General features: G+C 37.2%; 1 protein-coding gene across 1 annotated transcript in view; it reads left to right on the forward strand.

The window, feature by feature from the left end:
- Positions 1 to 25,131, forward strand: part of XKR6 (XK related 6) — a 168,388-nt gene that overhangs the window by 135,352 nt on the left and 7,905 nt on the right. The window contains exon 2 of the mRNA XM_039323535.1: positions 23,157 to 23,353. Coding sequence (XP_039179469.1) covers positions 23,157 to 23,353 — 197 coding nt within the window. The remainder of the gene's footprint in view (positions 1 to 23,156; positions 23,354 to 25,131) is intronic.

Genomic DNA, 25,131 nt, shown 5'->3' on the forward strand with positions numbered 1-25,131 from the left:
TTCTTTCGTCAAAGTCTTCTGCCTTTCAAACTCGGTATCTTGTATTGTTCCAGTTTATTAAGATCCCTTCTGGCATTAACCACCTAAAGTTTACACCTTTTGCAATTAACTTTGTAATCAAAAAGTGATATTGTCTTCGGGTGTCTCTTATTCTCTTAGGGATCTGCTTCAACACCACAATTTCTTGGTTTTTATATTGTAATGGTTCATCTCTAACTCTTCTCACTATTTCATCTCTTATTGTTTTCTTTATAAATCTTACATGGATTTCTTTGGGTAATTTGTATTTCTTCCCGTAGCTTGAATTCATTCGGAATATTTCATCTATTTCCATTTGTATCTTCGTTCTTTCTGTTTTTACGTCCTCCGCCAATAGATTAATAATCACTTCTGTTATATCTTCCTCCTTGCCTTCAGGTATATTTTGGAATCTAAGGTAGTGTATAGCTTTCTCCATTTCCAAGGCTGCAACTGCTCCTTCTAAGCTTTGATTTGCTTGTTCTAATCTTTCATTTTCTTCCATTAATGCCTCCATTTTTTATTAGTTTCTTCTGATTTGTTTTCCATTTTCTGAATTCTTTGTTCATTTTTGGCAATCATTTGTTGATGGACATCAAATTGTGTCTTTATGTCCAGCATTTACTCATTTAGCTTATCAAAGTTGTTTTTTGTCTCTTCATGATTTTTCTGTATTGATTCTTGAATTAGCTGTAGTGTGGCTTGCATCTCTTTTTCAAAGCTGTTTGTTTTTTCTTGCTGCAACATTATTTCAATAGATCCCTGACTTGCTGGGCTGAATGTTCCAAAAGAGGGTGCAAAAGAGGGTTTTTTTGTAATTTGAGTGACATTTGGTGCACTCATTTTTCAATTGAGCAAGTTTTGTAAATCCACAAAGAGAAAAAGAAAAAGAAAAAAAGCCAATTGCCTTAGGCTATAATCCAGCCGTGAAACAAGCCAAGTGCTTTAGGTTAATCCAAATGTTCCAGTTAATTTAAAGATGTAAAAGCCCTCTGTTTCCTAATGGTTTCTATCATAGTTATATCCAGGGTCAGAAGATATGATTGCAGAGAGTCTTTTTCAGCATAGACTTACATAATTTTTTTGTTTACAACAGGTGTTGTTTCAAGGTCAGGAGCTTCTCTGGTTCTTTTAGTATTTTAGTATTGTTGTAGTATCACCTTTCACACTAGATGTCCTTATTTACTGTATTGTCTGTATCCAGTTTGGAAAAATTCTTTTTAAGTTGCTTTCTCACAGAAATTAGATAAGAAATTTTTTTCCACGCCGTTAGAGTTAATCAAATTTTCTTTAAATCAATCCCAATTCCATTTTTGTATAATCTTTTGTATTCTTTAATTTCGTTTCCCCATTTAAAATTTTTCGCTGCTTTTAACTCCCTTCTTCCCAAATCTTCCTGGAGTCTTTGCTTTGGAAGTTTTATCTAATCAGGGGATCTCTATTTCCAAGTCCATAAGAAAGAGGAAGAAAAAGAAACAGTCTCACCTAGTTCTTAGCACGTTGTTGACAATCAGCTGTTCAGTGGCATGCTGTGGCATGCCATGGTTCTCCACTTTTTTCCCGCTTGTCTATAACTTGGGCTGCCTGTGCATTCCTCCATCTGTTTGACAAGTTCCTCAGTTCATTTGGACTGACTTCCATCTACTCCAAGCTCCCAAGGCTTCCCTTCTTCTTCATCGCCTATCCAGGACAACTTTCTGACCCCTTGGGGTCTCCAAATAGAGCAAAATCAGGCTAGGAAGCCGGAACTTCGGTTTCTTTCACCCATCTCATCATGACATCAAGCCAGAAGTCCTCAAGATTAGGCAACTTTTTGTCCAGGATGGGCAGGGGATTATACTAGAAGACCTCCAACATCCTTCCAGCCCTATGATTCTATAATTCTGTGATTGGAAAATCTGGCAGAATGGGACAGAAATTGATGAAGGTAAACATGTGTTTACTCCAAATATTGCTGCCTTGTAAATTTAAATTTACCATTGAAATGATCTGATCCTTTCTATGCACAAGTAAAAGTACTATTTATTACATTTAACAGTCAGAGTTGTTTCCTTCCATGTGAATCATTTTTTAAGGTCAAATGATAAAGACTCTAAAGTATATGTAGAGAACCAGATTAGTGTAATGGTTAAGGTACCACGCTAGAAACCAGAAGGCTGTGAATTCTAATCCTGCCTTAGGTATAAACCAGCCAGGTGATTTTGAGCCTCTCTCTCAGCTTTAGGAAGAAGGTAATGGCAAACCACTTCTGAAAAACCTCACCAAGAAAACTTCAGGGACTTACTCAGACAATCTCTGAGAATTGGATATGATTGAATAGAAAAAAACCTTTCTTGCACAATGCTGAAAGTCACATGATTGTGGTAAAAATAATAATTCTCACTCATCCTACAGAATCTATAGTCATTCCCAAGTCTGAGCACTTTGCTGCTCTGCAAATAAGCACTCTACAACAAAATAATAGCAGTTTGCCTTCACACTCTTAATAAGGATGTTTCTGCTCAGTTTCTAGCTGCTAAATCAAACATCTTTCAAATATTTTTGAATTATAATGTAAACCTGAAGTTACCAGTGTATGACCTGCTACAGCTAGGCTATCCCTGACAAGAAAGGATGTATTTGGTCTAACAGAAAACTGATATTTGGCATTCCTGATCAAATTTGCCAGTTTCTGACAAAAAAACAATATAAGAATATATTGATTTGCTTAATGACTGCAGTGTTTGCTCAACAACCAACAAAAACAATAGTAAAATTGGCTCCGGGCATGTGGGGCTACTTTCATGACTTACAACCATCATGACTTATGATGGAAATTCCAGGCTCCATTATGAGTCTAGGTCAAGGACTACCTGTATTTAGAACATGAAAATTATGTAATTCTCAAATCTAGAAGCCACCATCCCACAAGGATTGCCATGATCAGTTTTAGTTTGTTTGTCCTCAACTATCCCATCACTGCATCCAAGCAGTTGGGAATATGCGCAGCCTCTCCCAATTCAAATGTGACACAAAAGTAGAGATAAGTGTCAATTTCATATTGGTGATACCAACTCTAAACTCCAGATGATGATCCCCAGAGGCGTCATGGATGTTCCATATAGCTCCATGAACAAAATAGTGCCTCACAGCACCCCTAGAACCTTATAGAGGTATAGTCAGCTATTACTACTTATTGAGACTATCCTGACAAGTAAGATTGGAACCATTATATTACAGTCACTGAATTTCAATTATTTGGAGATGATCCAGGGAAATAGTGTGATCAAAAATAAAAGAAAGCCATTGGGGATCCCACAGAATCAACAGAACATAGAATAATAATATGGTTGGAAGGGACCTTGGAAGTCTTCTAATATAACCCCAGAGTTGTATATTCTCTCTCTTTTCCATGCAGGAATGTATATGTCAGAACAGATGTGGTTGATTCTGAATGAGAGAGCTGACTATACACATATTACATGTTTACTGAAGTATCGATCGATTGATTGATTAGGTGCCATCAAGTTGTCATTGACTATAATATTAGCCACCAAGATAGGCAAGATTAAGAAACAGACACAGCAGAGATCACAGGAGTGAGCTATTACTGTAGGTAGGATAATATGATCTTGAAAACCTGTCCAAGTTTATCTTCCCATCTTATACTAAAAAAAATCAACATGGGATTTGTTTGATATTTTTTTCTCATGCTTTCCTCCCAGGACTATGTAATCTTTCCTCAAAATCTCCCTTAACAGTTTGCTTATTCCTTCCTTATTCCCAAGGCCATCCTTTACACTGGTCCAGGTTAAAGTTTTGATTATAAGGCCCAAACAACTTGTAATCACAATCCTAACAAATTCCCCTTCATTGTTTTAGATCAAGATGGGAGATCCTTGAACACATACTGTTACTGAATACCTGCTTGCAGATGATATTTCTCAATGGCAGGGTCATGTTTTAGAACAGTGAAGATGAACCTGTGACATGCATGTCAAAGCTGACATGCCATGATGTTTTGGGTGACCACCTTGCACTTACACCAACATTCATCAACACTTGACAACTATTCTAGAAAGTATGCCTCATTCTCATGATTCGTGGAGGCTGCAGAGGCTGCACGCCAATGAGGTTTGTTCTTGTGCAGCCTCTGGACCCTCCATAACTCAACGTGAGAGAGCATGTCCCCGTGCAGCCTCTGGAGCCTCCAAAAAACATGTAAGAATGGGGCGTTCTCTCATGCAATTTTCAAAGGCTATAGAAGAGCATTTTTTAAAGCTGCTTGACAAAAATGGCATCATGAGACCCAGAGCAGCCTCAGGTAGGCTGTGAACAGAAAGAGAACACCACTGGAAGGTAAGGGGCGCATGGCAGATTTTGTGGCGCACTAGACCAGGGGGGCAATTGGGCCATTCCCCAAAGCTTACACACCTTGGGGAATGGCACAAGGTAGCCTTTTTGAGTGGCAGCAGTAGAGCTAGGGCTAAAGTCAAGGCCCTGGACCTCTATTTCAGGCCCATTTGCAGTACTGCTGCTGAGTGTTGTTGTCCAGGGTAGCCCAGACAGGAGAGAGATAAAGAATTGTTTGTGTGTATGTGTGTGTGTGTTTGAGAGAAGAGAGAGAGAGAGAGAGTTAGCAGCAATGTCTCATACTCTTTGTCTTTACCTGATACTTTGTCTTTACTAATGGTAACGATGGAGGGCAGGAGGTGTTGGTCTATGTCAAGATGGTCAAAAAAATATTCATTACAGATTTAGCAGCACTCTCCTCTACAGTATTGTGAGAAACAATAAAAAAGAAGAGCTTGGGGCATAGGATTATTTCAGCCTCTTCAAAGATGAATGCATTCTCTCTCTATCCAGTGTATACATACACAGCACCAAAAAATACATCATTTTCAAGTTTCAATCAGTCTTTAAATGTGCTGGTATGTTTGCATCAAGATCTAATCCTTCAAGCTGCAAGGGTTGCAAAAACAAATTCTGCTTGAACATGTAGACATCATCTCATCTCCTCCTCCCTCCACGCAGCCATTTTCTAAACCAGAAAAAAAAATGGAGATGGGGAAGAAGGAACCCTTTTTGCCTCTCTAGAAATGATGGTCTTTGATGCCGGTGTGCACTGCTCTCGCTGAGTGTAGAAGAAAGATGGCCGCTTGCTAAGAGATGCAGTGCTCCTGAACTAAAAATAGCAGCTATCTCAAGCTGCACTGTCCAGATTTCACACAGTTACTTCCCTGACAGTTATTTTTGTACCTAGGGCAGAATTAATTTTAATGGCATAGGGAGGAATACAATCACAGAAATAATTTCTTGTTTGAAAACCCCATTTCTCTATTTAAAAAGGACAGCAACTGTACAACCCTGTTTTCTTGCTTGATCACTGCTACCTGTAAAGCAGATAACTCATCCTCCCCCTCCTTTGAGGAAGGTCAAAAAGCCAGTTCAGAATTCCCAGAAAGCCTTCTTGGGAATGCAGTCACTTTGGGAAGCAGAAGTCTACTCTCTCTTTAAAAACAAACAAATCTATCTCCATGCAAATGGAAAATATTTGTTTCTCACATCATTCTTAATTTTCACATTAGGGCCACTAAACTCCATTGTTAACCTCTTAGAAAAACACAACCATCTACATGCCATTGAACAAGTGTGAAAATAACAGGAAGCAATTCTCAGAAAAGGGAATTTGTTTCCCCTAACTGAGAAACGGCTCAAGTAAATGTGTCCAGAGGTACAGAGTCCCTCTTTCCTCCAAACTGTTAATCTTGCAGCAGTTTCAAATACATCATGGCTTAGTTAAAAATAAACTGACTAATTTGCCAAATAGGAACTTCTTGGGATTACTGGGCTATACAGCTGATCCTAGGGCCTTTCCACTTTCTTCTTTATGTTTAACTTTTCAACCAACTTGCCTTTTAGGCCAATAGAAAAGCTCAAATATCATATATTCTGGATGGACTCAGACTACCAGGAACCATGTTGTCAAGCTTAGCAGAGTTAGTTTGGGTTGCCTGAATTCATTTATTATTCAAAGGGCAGGATTTCTGTGATTTCCTTCATCTATAGAATTTTCTTAATAATACAGAGTATATGGATTGGAATGGACTAATAGGTCATCTGATCCACCTCCTGTGCACGGCTGAAATCCACTAAAGCAATGACAATGATTGTGCTTCTATTCCTACTGAAAACTTCAAGTAAAAGAGAATCCACTATTGCTTAGGAAGACTCTTCTGTTGTGGTAGTTCATATTATCCAGAAATTCCACTGAATATTCAGCTAAACTCCTTATTTTTAATTTCAGAATAACAGAGTTGGAGGCTTTCTAGTCCAACTCCTGCTCAGGCAGGAAACCTTATACCATTTCAGACAAAGGCTTATCTCATTCTTGGTTTCAGTAGGGCAGGTCCAATCCCTTTGGAGGGTTAGAGTTAAGTTGACACTATGTTAATTTTAGTAGACAGCTATCACATTATCCTTTACTTTTCTCTTTTAGAAGCTAAACTTGCCCCACTTTTTAACTGTTCTCATACTGCTAGACAACTTATTATTTTGGTTGCTCTCCTGTTCCATATCCCTATAGTGCAGTGCCAAAACTAGAACTAGATACAGTAGTGCAAGGATGGTCTAAGTATCATAGAGTACAATGGAGTAATTATATTGTTTAATCTGAATGCAGTACTTTTGTTAATGCGGCCAAAGATTGCACTATCCTTTTTAATTATTGCTTCACACTACCTATTCATTTTTAGTTGGTGGTGCAATAACAACAACAAAAACAACAACAATAATAATATAAACAACAACAACAACAATAATAATAATAATGGGACTTGGAGGTCTTTTCTGCTCAGGCAGGAAACCCTATACCAGTGGTGCCGAACCTATGGCACGGGTGCAGAGGCGGCACTCAGAGCCCTCTCTATGGGCACACACACCATCGCCCCAGTCCTAGGCCTTCAGCTGGGTTTTATAAAACCTTTTCACTTTAGGCCTCCGCCACCGTGTACAAAAAAAATGTTCAATCAATCAGTCAATTTCAACCTCGCGAGAAAAAAAAGATCTTCCAAAGTTGGAATTGATTGAACTTTTTAGTCCCACCCAGTCTGCTGTTACCACTGCAGCCACGCCCACCTAATGGGCCACACCCACCGGGCACCCGATGATGCATAAGTGAGTTTTGGGTTGCAGTTTGGGCACTTGGTCTCTAAAAGGTTCACCATCACTGCCCTATACCATTTCAGACAAATGGTTGTCCAGTCTCTTCCTAAAAACTTCCAGTGTTGGAGCATTCACAACTTTTGGGGGCAGGTTGTTCAACTGATTAATTGTTCTAACTGTCAGGAAATTTCTCCTTAGTCCTAGGTTGCTTCTCTCTTTGATTAGTTTCCATCCGTTGTTTCTTGTCCTGCTTTCAGGTGCTTTGGAGAATAGCTTGACTCCCTCTTCTTTTTGGCAACCCCTGAGATATTGGAACACTGCTATCATGCCACCTCTCATCCTTCTCTTCATTAAACTAGACATACACAATTCCAGCAACCATTCTTTATATGTTTTAACCTCCAGTCCCCTGATCATCTTTGTTGCTCTTCTAGAATCTCAACATCTTTTTTATATTATGGCGACCAAAACTGGATGCAGTATTACCAAGGCATTGTAAAGTGGTATTAACACTTCACGTGATCTTGATTCTGTTCCTCTGTTAATGCAGCCTAGCACTGTGTTGGCTTTGTTGGCAGCTGCAGCACACTGCTGGCTCATATTTAAGTGATTGTCCACTAGGACTCTGAGATCCCTCTCACAGTTACTACTATTGAGCAAGATACCACCTACACTGTATTTGTGCATTTGGTTTTTCTTGCCTAAATGTAGAACCTTACTTTTCTCACCACTAAATTTAATTTTGTTAGATAGTGCCCAATGTTCAAATCTGTCAAAATCCTTCTATATCTTAAGCTTATCTTCTGGAGTGTTGGCTATTCCTGCCACCTTGGTGTCATCTGCAAATTTGATGAGTTCCCTATCTATCCCCTCATCCAAATCATTGATGAAGATATTGAAGAGGACTGGGCCCAGAACAGAGCCTGGGGCACCCCATACACACTTCCCTCCATGTAGATGTAATTCTATTGAGGACCACATGCTGAGTACGGTGATGCTGTCTAACCCACATTTTTCTATCTTATCAAGCAGTAGGTTGCGGTCTACTTTATCAAAAGTCTTAATGAGGGCCAAGTAAATTATATCCACAGCATTTCTCTGGTCCACTAATTTTGTCACCTGATCAAAGAATGCAGTAAGATTGGTCTGGCATGATCTGTTTTTGACAAACCCTTGTTGGCTTTTGGTTATGACTTTGTTTGCCTGTAGGTGTTCACTGATTTGTTGCTTATCTTTTCTAGAATCTTCCCAGATATTGAGGTCAGACTGTTAGGTCTATAGTTTCCTGGATCCATTTTTCCTCTTTTTTGAAGATGGGAACTACATCAGCTCTTTTCCAGTCCTCTGGTAGTTCCCCAGTACTCCAGGATCTTTGAAAGATTTAGTTCAGTGGTTCTGAACTTGTACTTACCATTTTCTTGCCTATTTTAACTTGTATTTCTATTCTGTTTTTTATAGTACTGTTTTTGATAGGTTGGACTGGTTTTTCCCTTTGTATAAAGACAGATGCAGAAAAACAAGTTATGTAGTTCTGCTTTCTCCCTCTTGTTTGTCACATTCTTGCCACCTTCTCCCACTAATGGACCAATCATTTCCTTAACTTTTTTTTGTTTTTTATCTGTTGAAATAAGCTTTTTTTTGTTATTTCTGACTTTTGTCACACGCCTTAGTTCATTTTGAGCCTTAGCTTTCATCTTTGCAGGCGCGGGCTAACTACCTATATTCTGCCTTAATTATGTGCCCCTCTTTCCACTTTGTATACTTGTCCTTTTTGTCTTTCAATTTATCAGAGGGTTCTTTGTGCAGCCATGCTGGTTTCTTTTGAGAGCTGTTATTTTTCTTCTTTGTTGGTATTGTGCTAGACTGGGCTTTTACAAACTCACTTTTCAAAATTTCCCAAGCTTCTTGAATTGTTTTCCCCCTGAGCATTCGCATCCATGGAATCCTTCCCAAGCTCTCTCTAAGTTTATTGAAATTAGCTCTCTTAAAGTCCAAAACTCTAGTTTGAGTATATTCTATATTATATGCCAGTATGCCAGCATGACAGATTTCTTCATCCTGATATCTGTGCATTAGATTTTTACAACTGAGGTGGAAAACCTTGTACCTGACACAGTTTAAAACAACATAGATAATAGATTTGGTCCAATCATCAAGCCTGTTGAGGCTATTTTTTTTAATCGTGAATTTGTTCTCTAAAATATTACTCAATCCCCCTAACATGGTATCATCTGAAAATATAATACTTATGTTTTCCATTCCCTAAGAAGTTAACTAGCATTAGGCGAACAGGAGCCTTAGGAATGCCATTTGATTCTTCCCACCAGGTTGACTCAACTATTTATGAGCAATCTTTAGTGTGATTATTCAACTAGCTATAAATCTAACAGAGTACTGTAACATCTAATCTATTTTTATCCATCTTCTAGTCCATGACAATATTTTATGAGACTTTGTCCAACATTTTGCTAAGATCAAGATATAATAAATCCATAGCTAGTCTTGCTGTCATAAAAAGTTAGTCTAACAACCTTTTCTGAACAAACCTTGATAATGGTACCATTTTAAAAAAAAGTTCACAAACTTAATGCTAGACAATCTAGTCTAGAACTTGCATACTGTAGCAGAGACATTAATCTAATAGATGAATTAGTTAGATTCTAATGAGTCTGTAGTTTCTAAGATTAGCCCTCTTTTCCTTTTTGAATATTGGGATTATATTGGCTGTTCTCCAGTCTTCAGCACCTTACTAGTTTCCTGTACTTTTTAAAAATTGTTGTCGGCTATTCTGAGATTATGTCTGTCAGTTCTTTTACTATTCTGGAGATAATTTATTAGGCCCTTGAGGCTTGAATTAATGTAAGATAATAAAGTGAGCTTATACTAAGCTATATTTCTCCCCATTCCTCCTTGTGTTAATAATAATAATAATAGTAAAATTGGAAGGGACCTTGGAGGTCATCTAGTCCAACCCCCTGCTCAGGCAGGAAACCCTACACCATTTCGGACAAATGGCTGTCCAGTCTCTTCTTAAAAACTTCCAGTGTTGGAGCATTTACTGCTTCTGGAGGCAGGTTGTTCCACTGATTAATTGTTCTCACTGACAGGAAGTTTCTCCGTAGTTCTAGGTTGCTTCTCTCCTTGATTAGTTTCCACCCATTGCTTCTTGTTACAAAATGTTTTCCTCCCTCTTCTGAAAGAAGACAGACAAACAAATCAGTTTCATCTTCCCCATTCCTCCCCCTCTCCAATTTTACTTCTTCATCTTCATCAAGCAGCACACTAACAGCATCCTTGATTCTTAATTATAACGTATCTCCCCGCCACAAATCTTATTTTTCCTTTTCTTATTTAAAAAATCCATTGCTAATTTTTTAGTTGCCTCTCTCCTTACATACTTGGCTACTAATTTTATGCCATCTTTTTCTTAGTTGCCAGTACTGCACCTACTTCTGTTTCCGATCTCTTTTTTGCTTCTTAATGAGCCAACTCACTGGAATAATTTATATTTTTGCTTTCAATATCTGATTTTTATAACATTTTATCTTTAAGATTTTAAACTATAATAGAATGTTCATCTTTTGCCCAAGTTTAATAAGACCTTCTTTATAATGTCCCATTTACAAAATTAATTTATCACATTACTGTTGTTTTTGCTTTTCCCTAGTTGCCTTGAAGTCTAAAATGGCATAGTTTCCCTCAAGGAATTAACAACTTCAGCTCATTAACCAATGCCTCTTGATTGATAATGCCTCTTGATTGGTCAAAATAGGACGAAGGAAACCTGACTTTCTTTGTTTCCTCATCTACCTTCTGGAAAAAAAAATATCATCAAGAAAGTTCAGAAAATTGGATGTTTCCAGCTGGGTTATTTTTTTCAACTGACATTAAGATAATCTTCAATTATTATTATAATCTCCATTCTTGAAAACTTGATGAATTCGAGAAAGGTATCATCCACATCTTCTGCTTCGCACTTTGCTTTTTGTTTGTTCCCCATAGTTTATTCATTGGTGTACAAAGACTGGAGATGTCAGGGTTAATTAGTCTCCTTACATCTGTGTGATTCCTAAATAACTTTCCTGAGTAGCTATAGGTGCCATTTTTCTCAATGGTATCATCTTCTTTCAACTTGTTCTCATCCAGGATCTTACTTGTTCTTCTTGTTCACTGATTACGAATAGAAAATGCACAGAAACTTTACTTTTGCCAGCAGCTCCAAATTAATCCAATATTCAGTACTCCCACTGGAATGCCTTCTGCCTCTCTAGGCCTTTCTTTATGGTATCTCTGCTGCTTCTGGACAATTTCCTCTGTCTTTGGGGATCTCACTCTGCTGGCTTTAATGGAGAGGTCTCTGTGCGATATCTGTGCATTCTTCATTTTCCCTAGAGAGTTTTAAAGAAGAAAGAGTAGCCTCCAGAAAAGAGGGACATCTGCATTGTCAGCAGGCATAATTAGCTACAAATTCAATGCCCATCCTTTTGGCAGAACCTAAGGCTATCTGGTTGTTCTTCTCATACAATTCCCTGTTGGTTTGCACTGGTTGCTCCCTGTCTTTTTTTTTTTTTTTTTTTTTTAGGGCTAGGTGATAGCTATGGAATAAGCTCCACCATTAGCTGACTACCTGATCAAGAAGTCAGCTATGGCTTTAATCCTTTTCCCTTCAGACTGACAATGATGCAACAATAAATTAGTGCAAACAATAACAAATGCCCTCAGCCAAAAGAAGCTGCACAGCCTTCTTCCAAATTCTCCATATCACTCCATAACAAACCAGCTCCCTCGCAAAAACTCCTCTGTTTCTGCTTGCTCTTCTGTTTTCTCACTCTGATTTGGTTGCAATTTCACAGTTGCTTCTCCTCTTTCTAAAGTCTGTCATTCTCCTCCCTTATGTTTCTGAATGCACTGAACATCTCTTTTCCTGCAAAAAGCTGGCTGACTCTAATATAAAACTCTCTGGGGCCTAAAACATTCACAGGGATCAAATTGTTCCCTGAACCTCCCCCACATTATGTTCTCCAACTCTGAACTTTAACAAGCTGTAAATATGATACCACTGAACATTAATAAAAAACAACAGTTGGTCTATCAGATATCCCTTAGTGAGTATGACATCATAGATTATGTTTACTTATTTTTACATGGATTGTCCAATATTTTTTGCATATATGGCTACACCTAAACAACGTCCACACAAATCTTCAATGAATTCTATATGAATATGATTTCAGTTTCCCATAAACATTTCATGTAGCATTACTCAAATGTTCCTTTCTCTCTCATTCTCTTTTTATCCTATAATTTGTTTATTATTTACTGTTTCTCTATGGGGATAAGAATACTCGGTGTGGTTTCTGAATATTGACATCAGAATACAGAGATAAAAGGATCTTGGAGGTCTTTCCCCACTCAAGCAGGAGACCTTATACCAGTGGTTCTCAACCTGTGGGTCGGGACCCCATTTGGGGTCGAACGACCATTTCACGGGGGTTGCCAAACAAAGCAGTCCACCATTTTTTTCCCCTTTTCCTTAGCTGTGCTACTCCCTTTTATTCTATTGACTTTTGAAAGCCAATAGAATAGACTCTCTTGAACAGAGTCTAATTCTATTGGCTTTCAAAAGCCAATAGGAATTGTCCAGGCTGTCTCTGCCTGCTGAGCATGCCAAAAGTCCCATTCTGCAAACGGTGCTGCACCAGTTGAGTAGTCCTCGACTTACGACCGGTTGGGGGGTCGCAGCATTAAAAAGGTTGAGAACCACTGCCTTATACGATTGGACAAATGGCTGTCCAATCTCTTCTTAAAAACCTGCAGTGATGGAGCACCCACAACATCTGGAGGCAAGCAGTTCTATGATTAACTGTTCTCACTGATAGGAAATTACTCCTTAATTCTAGATTGGATTTCTCTTTGTTAGACTTCTAACTGTTACTTCTTGTCGTACCCTGGGGTGCTTTGGAGATTAGGTTGACCCCCTCCTCTCTGTGACAGCCCCTCAAATATTCGAAGACTGCTAGCATGTCACCCCTGTTAGATTAGATATTCCCCAGGACTCCCAGATCCCTTTCATGGCTTCTACTATTGAACCACTTATTCTATACCTGTGCATTTGGTTTTTCTTGCCTAACTGAAAACCTTCCTTTTCTCACCACTGAATTGCATTTTGGTTGATACGGCTCAGTGTTCAAGTCTGCCAAAATCCTTCTGTATCTTGAGCCTATCTTCTATTCCCCCCAGCTTTGTGTTGTCTGCAAATTTGATAACTTAGCTTTCTATCTTTTCATCTAAATCATTTAAGAAGATATTGAAGAGGACTGGGACTAAGACAAAACCTTGTGGCATCCCACTGCATGGTTCCCTGTAATTCTATTGAGGATTATATGTTGAGCGCAGGAGGTTGGACTAGAAGACCTCCAAGGTCCCTTCCAACTCTATTTTTCTGTTATCTTAGCATATGAATTGGGCTATCATCATCTTAAGCAATGAAAGGGGTTTTATGGTTTGGGCAGGAAATGATATGTAAACACAGTGCTTGTCTGACAGTGAGAACAATTAATCAGTGGAACAGCCTGCCTCCAGAAGCAGTAAATGCTCCAACACTGGAAGTTTTTAAGAAGAGACTGGACAGCCATTTGTCCGAAATGGTGTAGGGTTTCCTGCCTGAGCAGGGGGGTGGACTAGATGACCTCCAAGGTCCCTTCCAACTTTACTACTATTACTATTACTATTTACCTGAGTTATGGTTTTAAACTTTTAATTATCATTATTATTGTTATTTATTGTTTTAAAGTTTACTAGGTTTTAACGTTTGTAAGCTGCTCAAAGTCGCCTCTAGACAGGATGGGCGGCACACAAATCTAATAAAATAAACAAACAAATCAATAAATAAACTCAATCAGTGTTTTATTGACACTGAAAAAGTATATCTTTTTATCACATCAGAAAATCACTACTAATAATGATTTTAAATTTAATTACAGTTTTAAAAATGAGTTCAAAATTTGCTTGAGAAATCAGAAAAAAAGTCTTAACCTGATAATGGAAGGATTATAAAATTAGCAGCCAATGAGCTTCTCTAGTATGAATAGCCAAATTTGTCAATTTTGATTTTGCTTTACTTCTTTTTTTAACATTATTTATTTCATCCTATAACTTTTAGTTTGCGGGGCTTTAAATGTCCATGTAGCATTAATATGCACTTTTCCCTACTAGGCATTTTTGTGCTTAATTTTCCTAATTTATATATTTCTTGGTCATAGTTTGTCCTTAATATAATGCATTTTGTATGCATTTTAAAATACAGGAATGTATTATCATTGCATTCTGGTTTGCACATAGAATGAGATATGTAATTTGAGTAAATTACACAACCAAATTCTCTGCAGTCTGCATCCCAGTGACAAGGGGCTACTACTAGAAAAATACATCCCTCCGAAGAAAGGATTTCGGAGAATAACCTCATGATCCAGGAAACTCTATGCAGTAGAAAGTTATGTGGTCCCAAAATTGCATTCCTCTAGATTGCCAGGATACATATATTTGAGGTTTACATGGGAGTTTGCTCATATATCCTGAGGATAGGGTAATGTTGGTGGCACCAAAGGCTAAAATAAATCTACTGTTGATCTACTTTGTGGCAGGGTATTCTTGGTTCAATATCTATGGCTTGGCATACCCGTTTATCAATGCACTGTGCTTGTTACTTGAACTCTGAGGTTACCATTACTCCCATCTCTGTTGGTAGAAACCACCATGGGAACTTGGAGAAGAAAGATGATAAATAATTCCAGTGCCCTCTAGTGGATTTCAAAAAACTGATTCTAGTAGCCTTCAGTCTTAAAAATTCAGTAGTTTTTTTTTTTTTTCTGGCTCAAATGGAAGCTGATCTACATATCCTACAGATGGATTCTTTTCTAGTGCATCTCTAACACACTCTGTAGCTGTTGAGACTGACGTTGCTGTTTTTGGAGGCAGGAAGTCAGACAGGAAGGAAAGGAGGAGGGTAATTTAAGGTAAAACATCCAAACTGAGCAGCATAAATAAAATATCCAAAATGCTGTTTGGTTGATTCTGTTATTCTTATGAACAGCAATTTCGCAAGATTAATATCTTATCTGGAGCAGTGAAGTACTGACCCAATTAATGGGAGTGACCAGTGGGACGGGTCTTGAAGTGCAGCTTAAATTGAATGAAGTCAAGAGGTAGAGCTGAACAGAAATTATTGCATTAAGTTATACTGTATAAATCAGTGTTTTCCAAACTTGACAATTTTAAGGCATGTGGACTTCAACTCCCAGAATTCTCATGCCTTAAAATTGTCAAGTTTGGGAAACACTGGTATATATAAATAGGTAAAAACAAGATGAGAGAGCACAAAAAGAAAATAACACCATCCCAGATTGTAAAAAAAATATTTTTCTGTTTAGAATTGTTCTGAAATAGGATAGCTTCCAATTCTAATAAAATAAAAATTAGTTGCAGAAAGTAATCAGAGGACTAAACAGATGATTCAGCAGAGAGAAAGATAAGTATTTGTGATTTTCTTAAATGTATTTTTAATAAATGTATAAGGAACATCTATCTATCCTGATATTCTGTCAATGTATTTGCACCTTTTTATATAGCCAGTGCTATGTTGCAAATGATGTGTAGCAAATAGCACAGTAGATAGAAGTAACAAGAACTATGGATTGAAAAAATAATGTATCATAGACAAAGTTAGACAAGGAAAATAGACTGAATTATTGCAAGATGTACATGTATAGTAAAACACTAACACAAATACATGACTCTGTATATCTGGATAGACTATTTATTTAAAAAGGGAAGAGATGGACAGGTTTTAAGATGTACAACTGCTGGTTCAAAAGTAGTGTGTAGTGTATGGCCCATTATTTATTATGAGGAATGAAAATTTGTCAACAAGCCAAAGTGACTTCCTATACGAATGTACTTCTGCCTACTTTATTACAGGAGAATCAGAGATGAATTTGTCAGGGAAAAAAATGAAAACAGATTGAATGCTGTTAGAATTAAGAGGTATGGAGATGTAGTTAAACAAGAAGACATAGGTCAAGAAAGAAGGATGAATGAAGATGGATTGAATACAAAATTAAAGAAAAGGGGCAATAGATTAAATGATTTAGGGATGTAATGAAAGTAAGGATAGTTTGCAAGGATAGAAAGCTAAAGTTAGCTACCTTTCTTTTAACTCATGCTTTAATTTCTTTTACTTTTTATTCTTTACTCTCTTTCTGTATTTTATATAACACTGTTTATCCTGAAAAGGAATATCATGACAGGTATGTATGTATGTACATATGTATGTATATAATTTGTGTGGCTGCCCATCTCAACAAGTAACTCTGGGCAGCAAGCAAATTTTTTAAAAAAAATAAAACAATTATAATAATGCAAAAATTAAAATACACAGCAGTCAAAAAATGAATCACTCACCATAATCACTAAAATAACTAAGAAAAAGGTCCCTGTACACACTTTCCTCTTTTTTAACAAATAAAATAAATTGATCAACCAACCAGAGTATATTGGAGTTGAGGAATGAAACTCTTCCTACTGCTAGCTGGCTAAATCTCTTTGAAATCACCTATTACTAACAAGATTATGTTTTTGCCTGGAAATATAACTTCCTTCTAATGCTGATTTGATATTTCTCAACTGATTTCCCCAGTCAACTTTTCAAATCTAAGAAAGGCATTCCAGTTTGACTCTTGTGAACAGGGAGAAGAATTTTACATATGCTCAGAGAAATTCAGGATTAGTTGCCACACTTTCATTAAATAAGGGCAGCTACATAAGTTGGAAGCACTGATACAGTTTTGTCAGAACTGCATTTAACTTCCTGCATACTGGACAAGAGTTCTCTTTCTCCTTACTGCCTTATTTGAAACTCTCGTGCAGTTTTGCTTCTTGCATTGAATGTGAACCAATCCACTTGAGTTTACAGATACATTTGTCAAGCCAAGTCTAGACACTCTGCAAACATTTGTTCCGGGACACAAACATTTGCCATTTACTGCAAACTGCTGAGGAACAAGGTTAGCTAACATTTAGAATCACATTAGCTAAACTCAAGTTAATCACTCATTAATTAATCCAAGTGCAAACAGAGACAGAAAAAAAAACTGCTTAAAAAAACCCTAAAGAAGGAAACAACACATGGAGTAGTAAGAGAAGGGAATGTGTTGATACAGTCCTCAAGCAGAGGAGGACTATACCACTTTTAGCCAAAACAAAGAACATTCTGCTCTAGCTCTTTCCATGCTGTATGCAGTTACAAAACTTGAACAACTATGTGAAATGTCAGGTGTTTATCTGTTTTTGCCCTTTCACCCTTGCTCCATGTTCTGACAATCCATATTTCTACTTTTGATTGAAAGGTGCTGTAGTCACTGAGAAACTGATGATGAGGAAATGTTTCCATGGTTTGTACAGGATTTAGCTCAAGATTTCTGAACTCTAATGGAGAAGTCATAGAGAAACTTCTCTGAAAAAACATAGAAAGTAGAAACCAGGAAAATACCCATCCAGGTTTATTTTTATTTCCTAAGCAAATGTAACATTTATGAAAAGAGGGAATTGGCATTAGTTGGAGTTTACTGGGTTAAGGGGAAAGAGAAACATTTGCCCTATGTGCAGTTTCTGTTTGCTTTTTCTCTTGGTGAGAAAGATCCCCCTTTTAATGTGTAATTAATCAATTAGGTCATCAGAATGATTAACACAACCACAATTTTAATTTTACAAAATATTACTTTGCAGATTATACACTTTTGGAAATGATGGCTAAAGTAACTGGAAGTGCTTTGAACACTGAAAGGTGTTTTAGGCCAGTATTTCCCATGTGTTTAGCAACTTTAAGAGGTATGGACTCTCAAAAATCCCCAGCCAGGATTGTTTAAAGTTCACACATCTTAAAGTTGTACAGTAGAGAAACACTACTTTGGATGAAAAATAAGGACTTTTTTTTCTTCCTACATACCCGCCATGCTTTAAAATCTGTTCTTGCCTGCTCTGTTCACCTGGACATAACTAGTTTGGGTTTGAGCTCATTCTGCCAACTGTTTTCCATGTCAGGGCTGGCCCAGATATAAATGAGGGCACTTCTGATTGTGGCTGGAAAAGAAGTTATTCTGTATTTGTTTCTAATAAATCCCATTCAGTCTGACAAAAGAGAAGTGCTAGAAATTCATTCAGATAATAACATTATACAGAAATTCTTGGGGATGGAATAAGGTATTCTTGCATTTAGTCACAAGATGGTTAACAATTATATTTTTCTCTAATTAAAATATTCTCCATTCATCTTTGAGCTGGCAAAAAACTCAATGTGAACTTTGCTGTTTCTACTGCCAGTTCCTCTCATACCTCTTTTTGCTTATTTCAGATCACTTCAATCGTTTGACTTCAGGTTTCAAAACCCTTAATTTTGCTCTTAGAGGATATCAGAATAAGAGAGGAGACTGCTTCAATCCTGAGGCAGCTAAAGATGACTTAACTCTGTCTCATTCATAGACTGGAGATGAGATAATGGCAACATGGAAAAAATGTTGCCAGGGCATGCTGATGCCATGGTTAGGTTCAGGTAGGGACAGGCCTTCTGCTCTATCATTAATTGTAATTAAACTCCAGGGAATCACATCATGAGTGAATATTTATCATAGTTCTGTTTTTTATAGTGGTGCTATTATCTACACTTAGAGGTAACTCTTACTTTGTGTGAGATATTATTGGAGAATGTATTCATCTAGTGTTTCTCCTGACAAACATGGTGAATTTTCAAACAAATATTTGGGCCATGACCAACTTCAATTTGTGCAATGGTTCCTTCCACTTTATAGTGGACCATCCAATGCTGAAGAGTAGTAAAACTAAAGTGGCTATGTCATTCTTCCAGTGTGCTTCCTGTTCTCCTCCAGACATCCCTTTATTCCTTCAGACTTCATGTTGCTATACCCATTCCTGAGTCAGATTAGGACTTTGCTTTTTTACTGAAGGCTTCCAAGCATCTCTGCCCACTCGTTCTGTTAACAGGCCTCCACCTTCTTTCTCCATATGTCTCCTGACATCCCTGAACCAGCTTTTTAACTCAGATGCTGCTTGAGTTCACCATCTCTAGATTTATTCTCCTGGCTACATTTTTTTTTCATTGCTCTATCCAGCTCTGGCCCAGCCTTTTAGTTCATTGCAAACTTTGCTTTCTATAGCTGTTATCTTGCAAAGATTCTTGGATCAAGTCTCAAAATACATTTACATTTTAGAGATTGACATCACACTTCCAGGTACTTAATTGTTCCCTAACTATGGAGAAAGGTTCTCTAGAAGATGAAGATTGGTCTTGTTCCCTATTTCTGTTCAGGCAACCATGGTGCCCCAAACACTTGAAGAAATCAAGCGTGATTGATAGCTCTGCAAATATAATTATCTTTATCCAATTTGATTTATAATTCAGCTGTACCAAGGGAGAGTCAAATGAATTTGTTCAGAGGTGTAAATCTGGCATTCATTGGCGTCTATTTACTGTAATGGAAACCTGTGACTATGGAGCATTTACACTTCAAAGAGAGCTGCAACTGCATGCTGAGAAACCCACTAGCATATAGTTTTGCTACTTTTTTTGCCAATATTTTGCACTCTTCTACAACCATCAACTACAATTTCCCCCCCTTCCCCCCATCGAAATAATCAAGGCAATGTTTTTCTTCTTGCTTGCTTGTTCAATCTTGTATGCAGCCATATTTCAGAACAACTCCTGGTGTTTAGCAACAGAACAATACAATAAAACATCCACAATAAATTAATAATTAAGTAATTAAATGAAAACATCTACAATAATAATAATAATTAAAACCATAAATAAAAGCCAGATCATTGTAATACAACAGGCAACAACATCTTCTAGGCCCCTGAAAGTTCAGTGAAAGAGCTTTATCTTTATCATCTTCCAGAATCTGATCAAGAATGGAGCAGGCTGTTCCACAATATCGGGATTGTAATGGAGGAGCCTCCTGGTCTGAGTCTCCCTTATTTCATGAAAATGAGGAAACATCAAGTTTCTCTTAGGGTAAGATACTGGATGAGAATCAGTTGGTCTAGTGGCTAAGGCATCAGGCTAGAAACCAGGAGACCATGAATTTTAGTCTCGCCTTAGGCGTAAAGGAAGTTGGATAATCTTGGGCCAGCCACTTTCTCTCAATCCTAGAAAAGAGGCAGTGGCAAACCAGTTCTGAAAAACCTTGGCAAGAAAACTGCAGGACATATCCAGACGATCTCCAAGAATCAGACACAAATGAACAAAAGAAGAAGAAAACAATATATATCGGACAGACTGATGCCAGTTGATGAATACTTTAAAGTTACTTTGAATTATATAAGAAATCTATTAGCAATCAATTTAGATGTAGTATCTTCTTGAGGTCTAATGCAAGCTAGTAAATAACCTGGTTCTTAGTTTTCTCCAATGATACACAGTTAACTAGTTGGGATGCAAAGTGGGTAGATATTAATATATAGATTTACAAAGATTTACAAAGGCTGACACATTTGCAAAGAAATGCACATTTACTTAGCCATCTATTTATATCCTACAGGCTGAACTTGGGCAAAGTGGCTTAACTATATGACTAAAAGGATATAATTGAATTAAAAAACACCAGTACTATATGGTAAAAACATTGATGTTATCTAAACTATCTGGGCAATGGGGTCTATACTCATTCTTACTCAGAGTAAATAATAATAATATTGATTTATTAAACTTGTATGCTGCCCAACTCTGGGCAGCTCACAACAATAAAACAAATAAATGACAATAAAACATAAAAAATAAAAGAAAAAAACCTAAAGTCATAGCCTTTCTTTGCCTTCAGTGTTGACACTGAGGTTAATGGAAGAGTTAATATGCACTGTGATGAAATTATGATCACAATGTCAACTCTAATTCATAAAGATCATAAGGTGAAATGGGGATTTCAATTTTTTTAAAAAATATTTTTTCTGTGCAGTCTAGGAGCAATTGCTTTTTACACAAAGGGTTAAAAAGAAGTGGGAATTATAGGGTTGAAATAAGGGGTCCTTGGTGCTCTCTGAGCTTGGTTGTTTTCTTGCAAACGTTTCATTACCCAAACTAGGCAATATCATCAGTGCTAGCATAGACTAATAGTGATGATGTAACCTACTTTCAGTAATGAAAGGTCTGCAAGAAAACAACCAAGCTCAGAAGAGCACCAAGGACCCCTCAGAAGTGGGAATTCTTCTGATATTTCCTCCTGCTCCCACTGCTACTTTTACAGTGAAATCGGGTTGTTGTTTTTTAAATTGTAATGTGAAAATGGAATGGAAAGTAGAATCCTGTTTTTACCCAAGGTATAGGTTTACAACCTAAATATCAAATTTTGTATAATAAGAGCATATTGCCATCTAGTGTCAAACCTGAGTCACTTCTTGCTCATTCTTTTAGAAAAAAAACAAGATTTCCAGGCCATCCTGCTTCATTCAGAGTTGACCTTATTTTGCTGCTATTACTATAGCTATTGTACAAGTCAGGATGAAATTTTTGAGCTTCATCAAAACCATCTTACCATACATGAAAGACAACCATCTTTTTTATAGTTGAAAATAAGAACGGAATAATTTGCTTTATACCACAGTTATACCGTTTGTCTGAAATGGTATAGGGTTTCCTGCCTGAGCAGGGGGTTGGACTAGAACACTCCAAGGTCCCTTCCAACTCTATTATTATTATTACTATTACTATTACTATTATTATTATTATTATTATTATTATTATTATTTGTTCACTCTGATTGCTGGTGGTTCTCTGAGAGAGATTGCAAAGCATACATTCTACCATGGAACAATGGCCCCTTCTAAAGTTCTGATAGTGTGACCCAGCTGCTCTATCCCAGTCCTCTAATCAAGTTATCTGCTTATTAATTTTATTACATTTATTAAGGCCACACAATCCAAAAGAGTGACTGAATGGGTACCAATCCTCACATTGTACATTGAAGAAAGCTTTTATGTATTACTTTCATTCTTTCTGCAATCATTTATTTTCTGAAGTAAGAGGCATCCGTCAACTAACCAGAATTGTCCTTTTATTCATTTATATACAGCACATTTTTCCATTCTTAATTTATGCATGATTTATGGAGTTACTGCCATCTCCTAAGAAAATGATGACACCATTAACCTTGAATGAATTAAACAATCCATTTGTTTAGGCCACTACACTGAGCATTATCAATGTGTTTGAACTTTAGTGTTGGAGAATTTTTTTAAGAATATTGCTTTGGATGCTGACAACAGGATTGCAAGTACTTGAAATCAATCAAGTTGTAAGAAAGAAATGAATTTGATGATACTGAGGTGTAATTGCCAGACATATTAAATAGATGAAAATGCTATAGTGCTAATCTGACTATGTATATAAGTCAGCCAACAATATTCATAGTACAGTCTTATATGTATGTATACCCAAAAATGCTCCAGTTAGATGACTTACTTCAAGTAAGACTATGTAGATTTGCCCTCATTATTACTACAGTATGACAGTCAGTTTGAAAGATTTTGATAAAATAAGCAACTGTTCCTCTTTAATTGACCTATAAGAATTATTCCCCATATTAAAAAAGTATTTATATTTTTTTCCATTTTAGAGAAGGAACTCCATTCTGATCACTGGAGAACAAGAAATACTGCTTCAAATTGATTCTTTGTTGCAATACATTACCTGCATCCTCCCCAAACAACGAACTATGCTAAATGTTTTCATTTAAGAAAATGTAAGAAAATTCAGTACATAGAGCAAAGAAGTAATATCTCTGACTGTACAGTTTAGAAGAATGATAAACCTAAATGGAAAACATGGGGGCTAGGGGGAGAGACAATGAACTGATATGGATGAAGGAATTACCTTTCACCTGATCCTCTCACCACTTCATATTTTGTCCATACTTTCCTCCTGTCTCCAGATATATCCGAACCATGTATCTGGGGATCCAAAGCCAGAGGCAAAAGGAACACCAGCGGCGCTTTTACTGGGCTATGATGTATGAGTATGCAGATGTCAACATGCTGCGCCTCTTAGAGACTTTTCTCGAGAGCGCCCCACAATTGGTGCTACAACTCTGCATAATGATCCAGAAGAACCGTGCAGAAGCTTTACCATGTAAGTGATGTGACTGGTGCTCCTCATTTTGGAACAGTTTGGCACATGTTTGAATTTCTCACCCAGGTGGAAGATTTAGTGGTTGATATGCCCCTTCACATTAATCAAGGGCAATTCCCCCAACTGAAAAGAATATCTGTTCTTTAGGGTAGAATTGTGGAGTCCTTGGTGCTCTCTGAACTTGGTTGATTGCTTGCAGACATTTCATTATCCAACTAGAAAACATCATTGGTGCATGGCCCTGATGGTTAGTAGTTGGGTAATGAAATGTCTGCTAGCAAACAAGCTCAGAAAGCACCAAGAACTCCACAATTCCCCCAACCCTGTACTTCCTTAAGATTAAAGAAGGTATAGCACAGAATTTCTGAAAGCTAAAAGGCATTTCCTAAGAAGGTCTATGAGAAGGCTTCCATTCCTGCTTTTGCAGAATCTCAGTCTACTTTCCCCTGCCTGCCTTGCAGTGAATATCCTTGTGAAACATTAGAGAGGAAGTTAGGTGTCTAGCATTTGCTTTTTTATTACTACATATTGATTTTCCAAGAAGGAAAATCATATGTTTCCTTCTTGGAAAAGTTCCTAGAAAACCATAGTCAAAGTGATTTAACAATAATAGTGCCATTTCAACAATGGAATTTTCTTTTGCACATAAATTATTGTATATAAATTTAGAAGAAGGTAATAGTATAAAGTAAATAGAATCGGAAGAATTCTAACCAGATACAGTACAATGAGAAAGAAAAATGTGTAGTAAATGTTGGCCATTAATAATGACTGGTAAAGCACTATCTCTCTTGCCCATAGTTTGCCTTGGCATAGATAAGTAATCAGTTCAGTCCCCTGGCAAGAGCAGTCCCGTACTTGCTGGATAAAGAGATGAGGGAAAAGGAGGGAGGGAGGACAGGAGGCAGAAGAGAAGAAGAAAGAGAAGAAAAGTATTAAAAAGAGAATATAAAATATTCTAACACCCTGTCCTTAGCTTCAGCCTTTGATTAACTCTGAAGGAATGGAAACTCAGCAATTCACTTCTTCTAGTATAACACATCCCATTCCCATGATTTTGTTTATAAATTAAGTCTTGGCAAAGAACAGGATTTAGCCCCATTCCGTTAATCCTGGACTTTCTTCTACAAACTCATGGAAAATTCTGATTCCGAAATAACTGCTGATGTGGCGCAACTATTTTTTCACTATGTTTTAAAAGGACTTGGAGAATTCACAAACTCTAAAGAACTGTGAGCTAAGCTAGCTTCTAGCCACAGACCCTGAGGCCTTTGATTTAGGCAGAAAAGAAATCTCTGACAATTTCTAATTTTTCACTTTTTGCAATGGATATCTAATTAAATGTTTTTCAGTTTTCTGAATTTAGATCACTATTTCTCAAATTTGATAAGTTTAAGATGTGTGGACCTCAACTCTCAGAATTCCCCAAGCAGTGCTGCCTGGGTAATTCTGGGAGCTGAAGTTGACACATCTTAAAGTTGCCAAGTCTGAGAAGTACTGGTCTAGATAGTGCCAGCAAGCATAGAATGCAATTGTTTGTTTTCTTTCTCTCCTTCTCTCTCTTCTCTTTCTCAGATACACACAGAGATATATATACACACACAACACAAGCATATACTAGGAGGACATGTTTATCTGCTGTTTCAATTTCTTGTTATTGTTCTAAACTGGAGAAACAATACTATTATCTCATATGGGATCATGTCATAAGCTTTGAAGCATTCTAGTGTCCTTACCCCTAAGACATCTTAAGAGCTCTTAGGGTCTTTATTTCTGCT

Source organism: Crotalus tigris, unplaced genomic scaffold, assembly GCF_016545835.1.
Source record: "Crotalus tigris isolate CLP2741 ecotype Arizona unplaced genomic scaffold, ASM1654583v1 scf7180000024277.1505481, whole genome shotgun sequence".
Taxonomy (NCBI): Eukaryota; Metazoa; Chordata; class Lepidosauria; order Squamata; family Viperidae; genus Crotalus; species Crotalus tigris.